We start from the raw sequence: 14,623 nt of genomic DNA on the forward strand, positions 1-14,623 counted from the left end.
TCGTCTCAAAAAATAAATAAATAAATAAATCACAAAATGCATGGTCCATTTAAAATAAGTGAAAATTCAGAAATGAAAAACACAGAGAGAGCAGAAAATTGAAAATAAAATGGCTCTGCTTTAGGTACTGGAAAAGCATAGTCTTTGGATGTACCACACCTTATTATGCTCTTAGGTTCAGATATTGTTCAGAATCCAGAAGATTTTATATTTTGGGGAAAATAGTTCTTTAAGCTCGTATTAGAAACAGGTGCACAGGCTCATTTTCTAGCATCAAAGAAAGACTTTCATGAGTTTGGAGAAAAAAGATCCAAAGAATCAAGACTGTAATTAGATGATTCTCATAACCTTAATGACAAAAAAGTACATGTATAAAAAATGAATAAGATTAACTGAAAGAAGTAACAAAAAATAAAAGTGGGAAAAGAAAATATCAAATAGCAATTCTTGATGAACATTATATTAGACCATAAGTTAATGCAGGAACATAGTAAAATAGGAGATAGCTTTAAGATGCCTACAGCCCATCTCTCCTATAGGTTACAAGTGAAAACTGACCAAAACACACAAAAAAATAACTATCTGTGGCATCTGAAATTACTCAAAGCAGGCAAAAGCCAAACGTTGGAGAAGCAACTTGTGCAAGCCTTTTATTTCATATTTTTTCCTGTTTTTCTCTCTTGTCTTTGCCCTTAGAAAGGCCCCTGGTGTATGGCACGGTGGCAATAACAATGGTATAGGAGACCAAAACTCTGAAAGAGGCACAATCTTTGTGCCTCTGTGGACCAGACTAGAAAAGAGAGACCCCAGGGAAGAGACGGAAAACAGCTCAAGTCTCAGGCTAATCCCAAAGCTCCATGTACCTGGGACTGACTCAAACCAGGTCAACAAAGCTTGGGTTATTTAACTGATATCTGAACCACTATTTCAGTCTCAGACTACCTCTTGAGTGGCACCGATGCAGACAAAAAAACCAATGTAGCAGAGAGCTCAGGGCTGACCTGAGATTTGAGCCACCCAAACAGGTTTCACACTAATCCCTAAGCTACACGTGACTTGAATAAATCCAAACCAACATTGCAAATTATTAGAGAACTGAACTGAGATTTTGAGCTACCAAATTCCACAAAAGGGGAGAGAAAACTTACAGTATAAACCAAACTAGGTTGATTTCCTGCTGAAGCAAAAGCATCAAAATTCTGCAGAGGAATGCTTTGTAAAGAAGAATAAGGATGAGAAGGAGAAGAAGAAAACAGAGTCTACACACTTAATATTTGAAATGTTTAAGATGCATTTCAAAATTATTGGACATACAAAGGATCAGAAAAGTGGACTAATATTTAAGTAAAAGATCAACAGATGAAAGGTCAAGATGACTAAAATGCTAGAAGTAATAGAAAAGGATGTTAAAGTAGCTCTTTGATTATGTACCACAAAGTTTAAAAGGGGACATTTTAGCCCAGGCTTGGTGGCTCATGGGTAATCCCAGCACTCTGGGAGGCTGAGGCAGGTGCATCACGAGGCCAGGAGTTCGAGACCAGCCTGGCCAACACGTTGAAACCCCATCTCTACTAAAGATACCAAAAAAAATACCCAGGGGTGGTGGCAAGCGACTGTAATCCCAGCTACTCAAGAGGCTGAGGCAGGAAAATGGCTTGAACCCAGGAAGCGGAGGTTGCACTGAGCCAAGATCATGCCATAGCACTCCAGCCTGGGTGACAGGGCGAGACTCCATCTCAAAAAAAAAAAAAAAAAAGGAAATTTTAGAACTGAGAAATACAATATCCAAAATGAAAATCTCACAGCAAGGGCTCGATAGCAAAATGAAGATGATAGAGCAAAGAATAACAAACTTGAAAGTAGATCAGTATAGGTTATCTAACCTAACTAATTTTGACTTTGACAAATCTAGATAGAAATTTGGTTGTCACAACATGGGGTATGTAATGCTACAGGCATCTAGTGAGTAGAAGCCGACCTTAAAATCAAGAAAAAAATTGAAAGAAGAAAATAGAGCTATGGAGAGCTAGTGGGAAAGTGTCCTAAAGTCTAAGTTGTAACTAATTGGAGTCCTAGAAGGAGAAGAGAAAGAGATTGCGCCGGAAAACATATTTGAAAGAAGAATGGTCAAAAACTTACCAAATTCAGAGAAAGACAAACATGAATTTAAGCCCCAAGCAGGAACAAATGAAAGGGAACCACATGTAAACACCATAATTAAACTGAGGACAACAAAAGATGATATGATTTTACTTGCATTTATGTGTGTATACAAATAGCATACATATGAAGCAGCTAGAGAAAAACAGCATATTAATATCATTGGGAAACAATTACTTGAATGACCATAGATTTCTAACCAGAAAACATGGAGACCAACAGACAATGAAACAGTATCTTTAAAGTGAGGGGGGAAAATGGTTGGCATGGAATTACAGACCCAGTAAAAATATCTTCCACAAATAAAGGGCGAATTAAGAATAAAGACATCTTCAGATAACAAATGAAACAGTATCTTTAAAGTGAGGGGGGAAAATGGTTGGCACAGAATTACAGACCCAGTAAAAATATCTTCCACAAATAAAGGGCAAATTAAGAATAAAGACATCTTCAGATAACAAATGACTAAAAAATACAATTACCAGCAAACCTACTCTAGAAAAAATGTTAAAGGGAATTTTTTAAGTTTGAAGGGAATGACATCATTTCAAACACATCTCCCTGTAGCAGAGGAAAACTTACGTTAGAAACAAAGGAAGCATACCAGAGTTAGTAAGCAGCTGTTAAACACGAAATATTTATTATTATTCCTAGTGAGTTTTATACAGCCCATACAATTATTTAAAATGAAAATTGTACCATTATATGGTGAGGTTTCCAATATATGTAGCTTTAATATACATGAACTACTACAACAAACTTCAGTGTTTGTTGAACAGACAATTATTATTGTATAATAAAGAGACACATTATACAAAAATTTCTACATTTTACATAAAGAGGTACAACATCACAGAAGACCCTGGAGGGTTAGTCATATGTATTAGAATCCCCAGAGCAACCACTCAAAACATATCCATAGATAAAAATAGTGTTAAAAATATTCAAATAATCCAAAAAGTATCAGTAAAAAACAAAAGAACAACAAAAAATAAATAAGGGTGGAACAGAAACACAATAATAACATAGTATACTAAAATCCAATTTCATCAATATACATTACATTATAATTATCTAAACTTGCCAATGCAAAACCAGAGATTGACATAGTGAATAGAAAGACCCTATATATAAAGCTACCTAAAGGAAACACACTTTAAATTTAAAGTATAGATAGTTTAAAAATAAATAGATGAAAAAGATACAGCATACATCAATAAGCATCAGAAACTTGGAATGGCTATTTAATATTACAAGACAGACTTCAAGGTTGAGTTCTTGAGTCACAGAAAGTCTCAGCATCTCAGGAGGTTTGTGTTCAGCTCTCCTGCAGTCTCAAGCACTGTGTCACTCACAGCACAGAAGTACTCAGCCGCGTCGCTCACATGGGCTGAGGATTTCGTCAGGTGGAAGGAGGTTTCACTCTTTTTAAACTCAGCCTCAAAACCGTTGATGCCTTTAACCAGGGTGGTCCCTGATGTGTATTTCAGGAGAAGCTGGAGTCCTTGGTTGGGGTATTGCACGTACCAGAAGAGAGATGGTGAATAAGACGATGAGTAATTGCACCTCAGCAGCACCAGGGTTCCTTCAGAGACAGAGACGTGGCTGTCAAGCTGGGTCACCGACTGGGCTCTGGTTCCTCCTGCAACACCAATGCTGTGTAAGTAAAAGCAGCGCGGACTTGGCTAAGAAGTCTATTTAGAGGCAATTACAACACAGTCACATTTACAAAAGGAGGAAAAGGAATGGAATGTGACTCACCCAGGGTAAAAATCACCTGGAACGCTGGGATGAGCAGCAGGAGCATGGCTGAGCAGAGGCAACGCCGCGGGACCCTGAGCAGGGAGGACAGAAGCCAAGGGCGCTGAGCCTCAGGAGCTAGGAGCAGTGGGGAGGTTGGGTTGGACAAGTCCCTGGCTTTGAAAAGTTTCCAAAACAGAAATAGGCCTTCCCTTAAGGAGTCTGGATGTGTTCTGGCCTCTTGTTCTCATCATAGCTCCCTATCTATACAGACATCAGTGAGCTCCATCAGCCAGCTGCAGGGAGGAGGCTCAGTGGATGACGATGGTCGGCAATGAACACAGATGCCTCCTTAGTGCAACGTCGTCCCCTGGAGGGCACAGGTGGAACCACAGATCCAAGGAAGTGAACTGTTTCCTTCTCATTTGAGAAATGTGACGTCAAAACCAACAGAAAGTGTTTCCTTCTTCCCGAATCTGTGATGACGTCACCTTCCGTAGAGTATACAGTTTTAATTTTAAATACATGAGAAACGAGAATTATGTAAAAATAGAAGAGTAATTTACTTCCCTGAGAAATTAGTCACAGAAGACAATGTTGTAGACTTTGGAAAACCATTGAGACACTCTGTATTAGTAAAGCCATTCATCAAGGAGAAGGGTGGTGATCAGTTGTCTCAGTCTGGGCTGAGCTTCATATGGCCCTGTGCAGCTGGATGTGAGCATTACAGTGGGTGAAAAAGATTATTTCTTTATTCGACTCTTTAAAAAATAAATTAGGGGCCGGGCGCGGTGGCTCACGCTTGTAATCCCAGCACTTTGGGAGGCCGAGGAGGGTGGATCACGAGGTCAGGAGGTGGAGACCACAGTGAAACCCCGTCTCTACTAAAAATACAAAAAAAATTAGCTGGGTGTGGTGGCGGGCGCCTGTAGTCCCAGCTACGTGGAGAGGCCGAGGCAGGAGAATGGCGTGAACCCGGGAGGCGGAGCTTGCAGTGAGCCGAGATTGCGCCACTGCACTCCAGCCTGGGCAACAGAGCGAGACTCTGTCTCAAAAATAAATAAATAAATAAATAAATAAATAAGGTCAGAGACTCATACTTCAAGTCAGCCTGGATCACACAGCATTAATTAATTAATCAAAGCAAATGATTAAAGGCAAGAATTTTCTTTGTCAAGTGGAAAGTGTGGAAAAGGCTTCCTAATTTCAGGTCAAGTTTAATATTCGTGAACCTAGGAGAAAATAATTTAGATAACTTATATTTAAAAAGAGAAAGTGAGAGTCCTATTCCAACTGTCAGTGTTCAGAATGGACTGATATATTGTGCCAAATTATGAGAATCTGACACTAAAAAAATTAATGCAGTTTTTCTATCTCCACAATTAAGCTCCTCCATCTATAAAGAAACTTGAACAGAATGATAAGTGGAAGAAAATATAACATGTAAATAAGTGATTATCAAAATAGTTAAAGAGATTTTTAAAAAGTAAACCTACATGAACTCAATACAGGTGGAAGGAGTGCAAGCAGCAGACCAGAAACGAGAGGAACCTGTGAGAGGTGTAGAAATGATGAGAGATATTGACGGTGATGTTCAACAGAGCTAAGCAAACAGCAGTGCCGTGTGGGTGGGAGAAAAGGCATAGCAAACAAGAACAGACTGCTCTGTGCCCCAATAATAAAATGAAGCTTTTGATCAAAAAGCCTTCCCCACCCAATCTATTGTAGCATAGAGCTCATTGGCTCCTAAAAATGAAATAACTCAATAAGGAGAAAAATCTCAGGTAAAATGGGATTTTACAAGGTCAGAACAAAAACTGCTTTCTGAATACTCCATTGATTTGTACCAGCCTGAAATCAGTTTTCCCTTGGGCTTCTGATCTATTTCTTGATTCTGCCTATAAATTTTTTATCACATCTAAGACAAAATTATATAGTCAGTTAAAAAATTTAAATGTTACTAGGGTGGGCTTCTGATACAAAACTTCAAAATAAACATATGTGCTGTCCTCTTAACTCTCTAAAATTCCCACTGAAATGAAATGTAAAACTATAAACAGAATGACCTCAATCCATTAACAATAGAAGTAATAAAAAGATGAACGATATCACAATTCCCATGAGGTAGATGAAAAGTGGATGCGAGCACACTGATGGATAAAACAGAGAGGGAGAAAGTCCAGGACAGGATGAACTATGAGAAGATTGCAGTGGAAATGTGAGTGAAGGGAACCCACTGGGTGGGACCCTGGAGAAGTTCTGGGTTGAGAAAGAGAGTAGGTGATGAAGGGTGAGAGGAACAGGACACAAGAGAACGTAGTGAAGGTCCACAAGTGGAATGGCTGCACTAGCCTCTCTGTGTTCTCACCAACCTGCTTCTGTATCTGTGTGTGAGAAGCATACGAAGCCGACTTGGGGCACGTAATCTTCATGAGAGTTTACATGAGTCATCTGGGATGGTTTCAGTTTTTATTATGAGTAATGAATAGAATTAGGCTGTTTCCAGTGATGTTAGGTTCAGGGAACAAAGAGAAGCAACTTAATTACCAGTTCCCTCCTCATTCATCCTAGAAAGAAGCCTGTCAATTCACATGACGGACCCACATACCCACACTACTGGCCAGGCACCCCATTCAAGAAGAAACCTTGTGGGGAACATGGACACAAGACATGAGGAGTCCATCCTGCTACCCAATCCTTCATTCTTAAATACAAATGAATAACAAAATAGCATTAATCGTGTATAAATATAGATGGTATCTCTGTTGTTCTGTCTACACATGGAAGCCCAGAGTCATGAACTGTAAATCATCAGAATCACTGCTGCCTGGATAGAAGGTGATGGATAGAATGTCATCTCATCATTCCCAAAAGCAACTGAGATAGTAGAGTGGTTCTCTGGTCACTACTCTTAAAAATTCCTGAATTTTAGCTTTGAAAAAATTTTTCCTTTTATCTGTTTTTTATATTTATTTAGATGGTTTCTGTTAACAAGTGCTTTAACTTACATTATTTCAACTCTTCAAAATTGGTAAGGCCAGCTGTATAAAACGCCTTCAAAAAGAGAGAGAAATTAAATTCAGAATATAATTAAAGTTTATTATTTCTTGAACGCTGCCCACATACCAGGCAAGTTCCATGGTAATAACGAACACTGCTGGTCCCCAGCCTAGATCTCTTTCCCAGGACAGTGTAGCCATCCCCCGCTACTGTGAGTGTTGGCTACTCTTGGCTCACCGTTGCCCCTTTCCCTAGAAAGTTGAGCTCTGCCAATGAGAGCCACCATTGTCCAGTAGCATATACCTCTACCCCAAGAAACACCACAGCCAATTATGACTTTATTCTTACCCTCAATAGGTCAGAGCAGTCTGGTTCCCTTGCCTCAGGGTGGGAGGGATCACCCCTGTGATGCAGTTCACTCTCCAGAGCTCCCTATGAGGTCAGGCAGGATCAAGACTCCCTCTGGACCAAGTCCATGCTTAGCCTTTCCCCCTGTCTCAACCTGGTTTCCTCAATCAATTATGGAGAAAGAATTCCAAGTGAAGTCTCTACTTTTAAGGAACTCATTTCAAGGCAGTATGTTATCTCATTTAATACTGAAACAAATCCTGAAATAGATATAATATATAGCCTAATAAATGGACCATTAGTAACAGAAATATTCAAACAAAAAACACAACCCAGGTTCTTTCCAGAATGTCAGGAAGCCAAAAGGTATACAATAAATGTGGAAGTACAATTTAAGTATCTTGATTCTGGCGCAACCTTCTGCTCTTCCTTACTGACTTTCAAATCTTTCTTCCAAGGCTTGGAAAGATTTGTTCAGTCTTTCATTCTTCAGATTAAGAATTTGAAGCAAATGGGGATTGAGTTGCATCCTTTTCATCAGTGACTATGGGAACAGAACTCTTAACTGGACAGAAATCTTAACTCTCCATTTCTAAACTTTCCCACTTTGAGGACTACATAAATGATATCATGCCCAACAGACTACAACTTCACTTTTATAATAAAGTGATGCTCAAAGTTTTTTCCTGTAATTCAACTTAATATCTACTAAAAAGCCTTCTTTTCATCAGGCACAAATATTTTGCCCGAACATAGTATATATTGCAGGGCAAATATGTATTGCTAGGTAGTCAGAGGAGGGAGGCATTTATATGCTTTTCAGTGTTTCCAACTCTCCTCCAACATTTGCTGAAATATGCTCAATACCATATGGTCTCTGGTCACTGGTTTAAACAGGTCTTTTTTCATCATAACAAAGCCTCTTGGTGTCTAGACTTCTTTTAGATACTTAGAGATCCTTCTCAATAAATTTTAAGTCATTCCAGCAGGGGCTGTGGGCATATGACATGCTGTGATTAGGGCTAAGACTCCCTACCGTCTCCAAGCCACACTCAGTTACATAGGAATCAATATACTCTTCCACAAAGTTCTGAGTTCAATTCAGACTTTACCCCAAAATGGCAATATAGACCCTCTCTAATCTTCAATCTCTGCAAATATCTAGGCTTTTTTTTAACCAGTTCTCACCCTCTCCCTCTAGTTCTGCCAGCTACTCATCCAATGTGCCCTTATATAACTCAGGAGTGGAGCTGCAGCTAAGGCTGGAGATGGGGTGAGGGTTCTATAACTAAAAGAATTTATGACTTACAGGATTTTCACAGTAGTTTGCTGATCTTTTTTATTTTGCATTTGTGTTTTTCTGTTTCATTCTTAAAGCAATGCCTGTCAAACTTCTTGGGTAACTAAATGGGAAAAGAATAAGGTGTCCTATGGACAGAGACAGAATATCTGTTATTGTATGAAAATGTTTTCTTGATATAAATAAAAGGAATCATAAAACTGATCTCATAAAGCAAAGATGTGGCATAAAACTAGAGTGGGCATTAAAATGTATACATTATGTAATACAGGCACCTTGCTGTATATCAATCATACCTAAATTTTTAAAAAAAAGGAGGGAGGAAGTAAACTTTTAGAGATGATGGATATGCTTATGGCATAGATTGTGATGTATGTATGAAATGAATATGTAATCCTTCTGGTTTGTCAATGATCTCAAAAAAATTTATTTTTTTAATCTCTCCAGAAGAAACATAAAAAATATTTTAAAACTAAAGTAGAAAGAGAATACTGGAAAATATTTTAACCAGACCAAGACTGTATCTTTCATTTTTCTTCAGGGTCTCAATTATTTTCAGAATTATAATAATACTTCCCTAATCAATCAGTCCTCCATACTAGTACTGTTAATTTCCACTTGAGTCTAGAGAGCGAAGAGAACTTTACTGCCCTGCAGTCTAAACTCTACATCAGGCATTCCTGGGGCCCAGCAGGTTTGGGTACAGACTGCAGGTGTCTGAGGAGCACTGTGTGTTCACCGCACAGAGGTAGGTGGCTGAATCACTGAGCTGGGAGTCTCTGATGAGCAGGGAAATATACTGGCTGGCTCTACTGAGCTGTGCTGTAAACCTTCCATCTTCGTTACCGCTGGAGTAGACGGACATCAGCAACTTAGGTTCTTTCCTGCAATCCTGTCTGTACCAGAAGAAAGACTGAGAAACACTGTTGCTGTACGTGCAGTTGAAAGCGACAGTGGCTCCCTCTGGAACATTGAAGGGTCTGGGATCCTGCTCCACCTCCTTCCGTTGGCTCCAAACCCCTGTGAAAAAGACAGTGGTCAGACAGAGAAGACAAATTGGGAGGTAAATGCTTACTCCCCAGAATTCAAATCATGTTTTTACAGGCCTTCTACTCTCTCTTAGTTAGAGAAAAAAATTCAGGCTTCTAGCCCCCAGCCTAGGATAGACAATATCTCAAAATATTGTACATTATGTTCCTATAGAGATGCCCAACTCACAGCTTAACTGAAGCCACAGGATCACCAGTAAAACTCTCAAGGATATCATCATTCTTTTCTGCCCTGGTTCACTGAGGATTTAAATTTTCAATCCAAAAAAAAAATGAACATAGCACAGATATTTTATTTCTTCCACTTTAGGAATCATAAAAAGAATCTGTCCTACCAATTAGAAAAAAGGGGTTATTTTCACAACCCCTGGTATATCACTAACCCCTCCTCTTATCACCCTTCCCATTCTCTCTCTTTCTCTCCTTCTCTCTCTCTCTCTCTCTGTCACACACACACACACACACACACACACACACACGAGCACTTGAGAGCTTTCCTCAGGGTCCCTAAGAACACACTGCCATCTTGTGGAATCATGATAGTAATCAAAGACGTACTCAAGATGTAGACCTGTATTATGTGAACAGGTGAATGTAAAAATCTGACATATTAGTTAAATTAAAAATTTGAGAAGCAAATGCTCCGAGTCAATGTCTGTGGGGGATGTTTATGCATGCATGTGTTTGACATCAAATGGCAACTCTTGTATGAGTAAGAGGAATTATTTCTAATAGCCACATTCCTACACTGAACAAGCAGCCATGAAGCATTCTATTCCAAAACTTTGAGCGAGATTCTTGCAATTTAAGGAGCATTTCACATTACATAGCTCTTCTCCATGTCAGGACATACATCCCCATACTATTCTGTTATCTCCAATTTTTAAAGAAATTTCCTGTAATTCAAAAGAATTCTTTCAAAATAGAATGACCTAAAATCTAGCTGAACAAATATGGTTCCAGCTCACAGCCTGGGCAATATTTTTTAACAAAGCCAGTGACTAGAGCTTGGAATTCGTCATTCTGTCTTAACACCAATGACACGTGCATGTCATGTTAAAACAGTGTTTGTTTGGGCTGTTGCAAAAGAGATGGACCTACCTTCACTATCTAGACTTTTATATGTCTGTTCATTTGTCTAATTCCTCTTATTTCTTTTCTTGTTTTAAGTTTATATCTAGGAACGAATCTCCAAAATTTATGAATTTGGTCTTTCTGTTTGCCTTTTCATCCTAACCTAAAAAGCAAACCAGATCTATGAAGGGTTAACTATGCAAGAAACTTAACTGGGTCTCTAGAGTAACAAGCACAACAACCACTGTTCCTCCTGTAGTCCATAATCTGCTTTGTGTCCTTGAAGAAGCTGGTGGCTGTAGGCCAGCAATGAAACAGGCTCTTTTCTACTCAAGAGCCTTGTAATCAGTATTCATCAATGATGGCCTGGGCAGGCCCTGCCCATTCCCAGCAACAACTGCATAGGAAATAGAATGAAGAATAACATGCTAATATTGAAATCCCTTTTTCCAGGAATACATTGCACATGACAGAAATTACAACAGCCACTTCTCAGTAAGTGTAAAAACCAAAGAAAGAGTGACAGCAACCCAAGAATGCAGCCACTACATTCTTGGAAAATTTATAAAAAACAAATATAACATCTAAAATTGAATGGGGACCTGAAGCACAGTCCTTTCAGGAAGAAATCACCTTTTTAATATTTGTAACAAAAATATCATGGGCGAATAGATATAATGTTGTGGTGGACCCAAGAGCGTTATCAATGCTAGCAAAATGGCAGAATTTATACATCAAAGTTGTACTGCAAAAGCTTCTGTGCCTACTAATGTCTAAATAACATATAAAAGTCCTTCATATGCCTTAAGGACAGTGTTATGGCAATTAGTCAAAGAGAAATCATAGTCCCCTTCCCTGTTGGATTAAGCAGTCTTCATCTTCCATAGCATGAAATTTTCTAGATATGCCTTGTGGACCTCAAAGTATTGAAAGCAAGATCTTATTCAAAGGCAATTTATCTTAAGATATTACTGTAAATGCTACTAATTTTGTGTCTATTTGAAATACTTAAGTTGTACTGTTAAAACAACAACAGCAACAACGGAAATTTTTATACACATGGAAAAACACATTTTTACTCATTGTATTCTCATTATACACAATGAAATTATTCTGTATAATTATCCACAATATAATTATAATTATTGTTTATGCATTAGTTTGTTAAATAATTTAGGGAAAAAATGGGAGTTACAAACAAAAACTACAAAAATATTGGCTTTATTCTTATCTATGTAACTACCTTTACCATTGTTCATTATTTTTGCCTGGCTCCAAGTTGCTGTATAGTGCCATTTCTTTTCTGCCTGAAAGATTCCCTTTAGATTTTCTTGTAGGGGAGATCTACAAGTGATGAATACTCTGAGTTTTTTTTTATCTGGAACTGTCTTAATTTCTCCTTTGTTTTAGAACAATAGTTTTGCCTGATACAAAATTGTTGGTTGACGTTTTTCTTTTCTTTAAACACTTTAAATATGCCATCCCACTGCCTTCTGGCTTCCATGGTTTCTGATAAACAATAGACCGCTAATCTTTGGAAGATCTCTTCCATGTGATTAATCACTTACCTCTTGCAGCTTTCAAGATTCTCCATTTGTCTTTTTCTTTAAACAGTTTGATTATAATGCGTCCCAATGAGATTTTTTTTTTTTTTTGCCTTTTTTCTACTTGGTCCTTGTTGAACTTCATGTCTTCCAAAAAACTTGGGAAGTTTGGAGTCATGATTTTTACAAATATTCTCCCTGCTTTTTCCTTTCCTCTCACTCTTGGAATCCTGTTATCCTTATGGCTGTACTTTTTATAATGTCCCACAGGTCTCTTAAGCTCTTTTCAATTTTTTCCCTCTGCTTCTTAGATTGAGTAATTTCAATTGGCCTATCTTCACATTCGCCGATTCTTTCTCCTTCCTGCTATTGAGTACCTTTATCAATTTTTTTGGAAAATTTCCTCTGCATAGCCACTTCTTCTCCACTCTGAGAGGGGTTTGAGTTATATGAATACAGGAAAGCCCTTTGAATTAGGCCTTCAGAAAACCACCTGACAGGTCAACATAGTCAGGCACTATTCTTTGATAACGGGTCTACTCTGCTTCCTCCAGCCCCAGAAACCCACACTGGGAATGCAGAATGCCATTTAAAGACTATTTTCAAGCCAGTGATGGAAAGATGGAGCAAAGGAAATTTACACTGTCACAAATCTCTCCTGCTACATTGCAGTTACCTTTTTGTTGATTAAATGTGTGCTTGGTTGCTATAACTTTCTGTGGTCTTTGGCTAGAATAGAAGGGTTATGGTCTTATAGTTTCTGCCTTCATAGTCAATCCTTTTCCTGGTCCTTTGGCTACAGAAAACAGGCATTTCTTCGGGATTTCCTTTCTGTACCCACTGGCATTACCAGGTTACTGGCTACTCCTGGATGCCACTGTGTTGTATGAGGCAAAAGGAAACTCATGAAACTCACTGTTCTAGCATTGTCCAGGTCCTAAATTTCTTAGACAATCTGGCTTTTTCTCTCTATATTTTAGAAACTTTTTATCTTTTGATTTTATATACAAATGGTCCCTGACTTAACAATGACTTGACTTACGATTTTTTTCATGATGCAAAAGCAATACCCAATCAGTACAAACCGCAATTTGTGTACCAATGCAACCTTTCTATTATTCTCTTTGGGTACTTTATTGAATAAATTAGATGAGATACTTGACACTTTGTTATAAAATAGGCTTTGTGTTAGATGACTTTGCCCAACCATAGGCTAATATAAGTGTTCTGAGCATGATTAACATAGGATAGGCAATCTTATTATGTTCAGTATATAAGATGTATTAAATGCATTTTATACCTATGGTATTTTAAGCTACAATCAGTTTACTGGGAAGTAATCTCATTTCAATTCAAGGACCATCCTATAATGTCCAGAATTTTTAGCTGTATTTAACAGTAATAGAAAAAAGTACACCTCCTCTAACATTCTAGAAGTGAAAGGCATGATGCTTCTTTCTTTCTCCTAACAGCGACCTTAGAACAGCCTGGTTGGTACACTCTCCAGGCAGCAACATGGTCAGAATGGTATTAATATTGAATTCCAGTTCAACCACCTATATTCTTTTCTTGGTTAAACATGATTTTACATCATGAGGATAACCAGCATTTATTTGAGTGCACAGCTTTACAAGTTCCCATTTAGTTTTCCAGGAAGGCCAAGGTGGTAATTATGATGAATCTATGTAAATGTCATACAAATGCCTGTTCCTCTTTCTATTTATTCTAGGCAAATGATTTTGGTGTGACTGGGAACTGACTACAAAAAAAGGCAAAGTTATAGCTACTAGAATGAGATGAACCGATTTTATGATGGTAGAGAAAGAGCAACAACATTGGCACCTAGGAAGGGAAAATCTTAGACCGGGAGGTGGAGGAGTGGAGAATTAATTCACTCTTTGTATTCTAGGTCAAGCACCACAGCCTAGCAAGACAATTATATGGTCTGCTGGAGCCAAGTGGCAGCTGCAGTTGGCTATCAAATCTGCTGTTAGTTTGTCATCCTTTTCCACATTCCTTGAAATAGTAAAACTCCTGTGAATATGGCCTCTCCTGAACATTTCTGCAATGCATACATCAATAGCAGAATCTTCCCACCATAGATTCTCCATCCTTGTCTGTGTACAAACACAGGAATCAGTACAACTTTGTCTCAATCTGACTCATACAAATGTGTATGCTTCTCTGGATGTCTGAAAAGTCTTCGGTTATGCCATGAATGGCTACAGAGGTTGCGATGGCACTGCTGATATAGCTTAACAAAAGCAATGACAGCAGCGGGCCATCTGGAGTGGCCACTACCATCACAGCCGGGAGGCATGGCTGGGGCTGCACACTCATGGAACCAGGGACAAGCAGGAGCCCCGCCCCTTCTGAGTTGGAGCAGGAGCTCCCCAGGTGCCACTGCA

General features: G+C 38.6%; 2 gene segments (V, D, J or C); both read right to left on the reverse strand.

The window, feature by feature from the left end:
• Window positions 1-3,455: 3,455 nt before the first annotated feature.
• LOC129490638 (T cell receptor alpha variable 8-2-like) lies at window positions 3,456-6,351 on the reverse strand. The segment is given in 3 exon segments: window positions 3,456-3,802; window positions 3,922-4,077; window positions 6,273-6,351. Coding segments are annotated over 3 exon segments (582 nt in total).
• Window positions 6,352-9,218: 2,867 nt separating this feature from the next.
• On the reverse strand, window positions 9,219-9,818 carry LOC129490639 (T cell receptor alpha variable 12-1-like). The segment is given in 2 exon segments: window positions 9,219-9,568; window positions 9,767-9,818. Coding segments are annotated over 2 exon segments (402 nt in total).
• Between the last annotated feature and the right edge of the window lie 4,805 nt (window positions 9,819-14,623).

This window comes from Symphalangus syndactylus, chromosome 9 (assembly GCF_028878055.3).
Source record: "Symphalangus syndactylus isolate Jambi chromosome 9, NHGRI_mSymSyn1-v2.1_pri, whole genome shotgun sequence".
Classification (NCBI taxonomy): Eukaryota; Metazoa; Chordata; class Mammalia; order Primates; family Hylobatidae; genus Symphalangus; species Symphalangus syndactylus.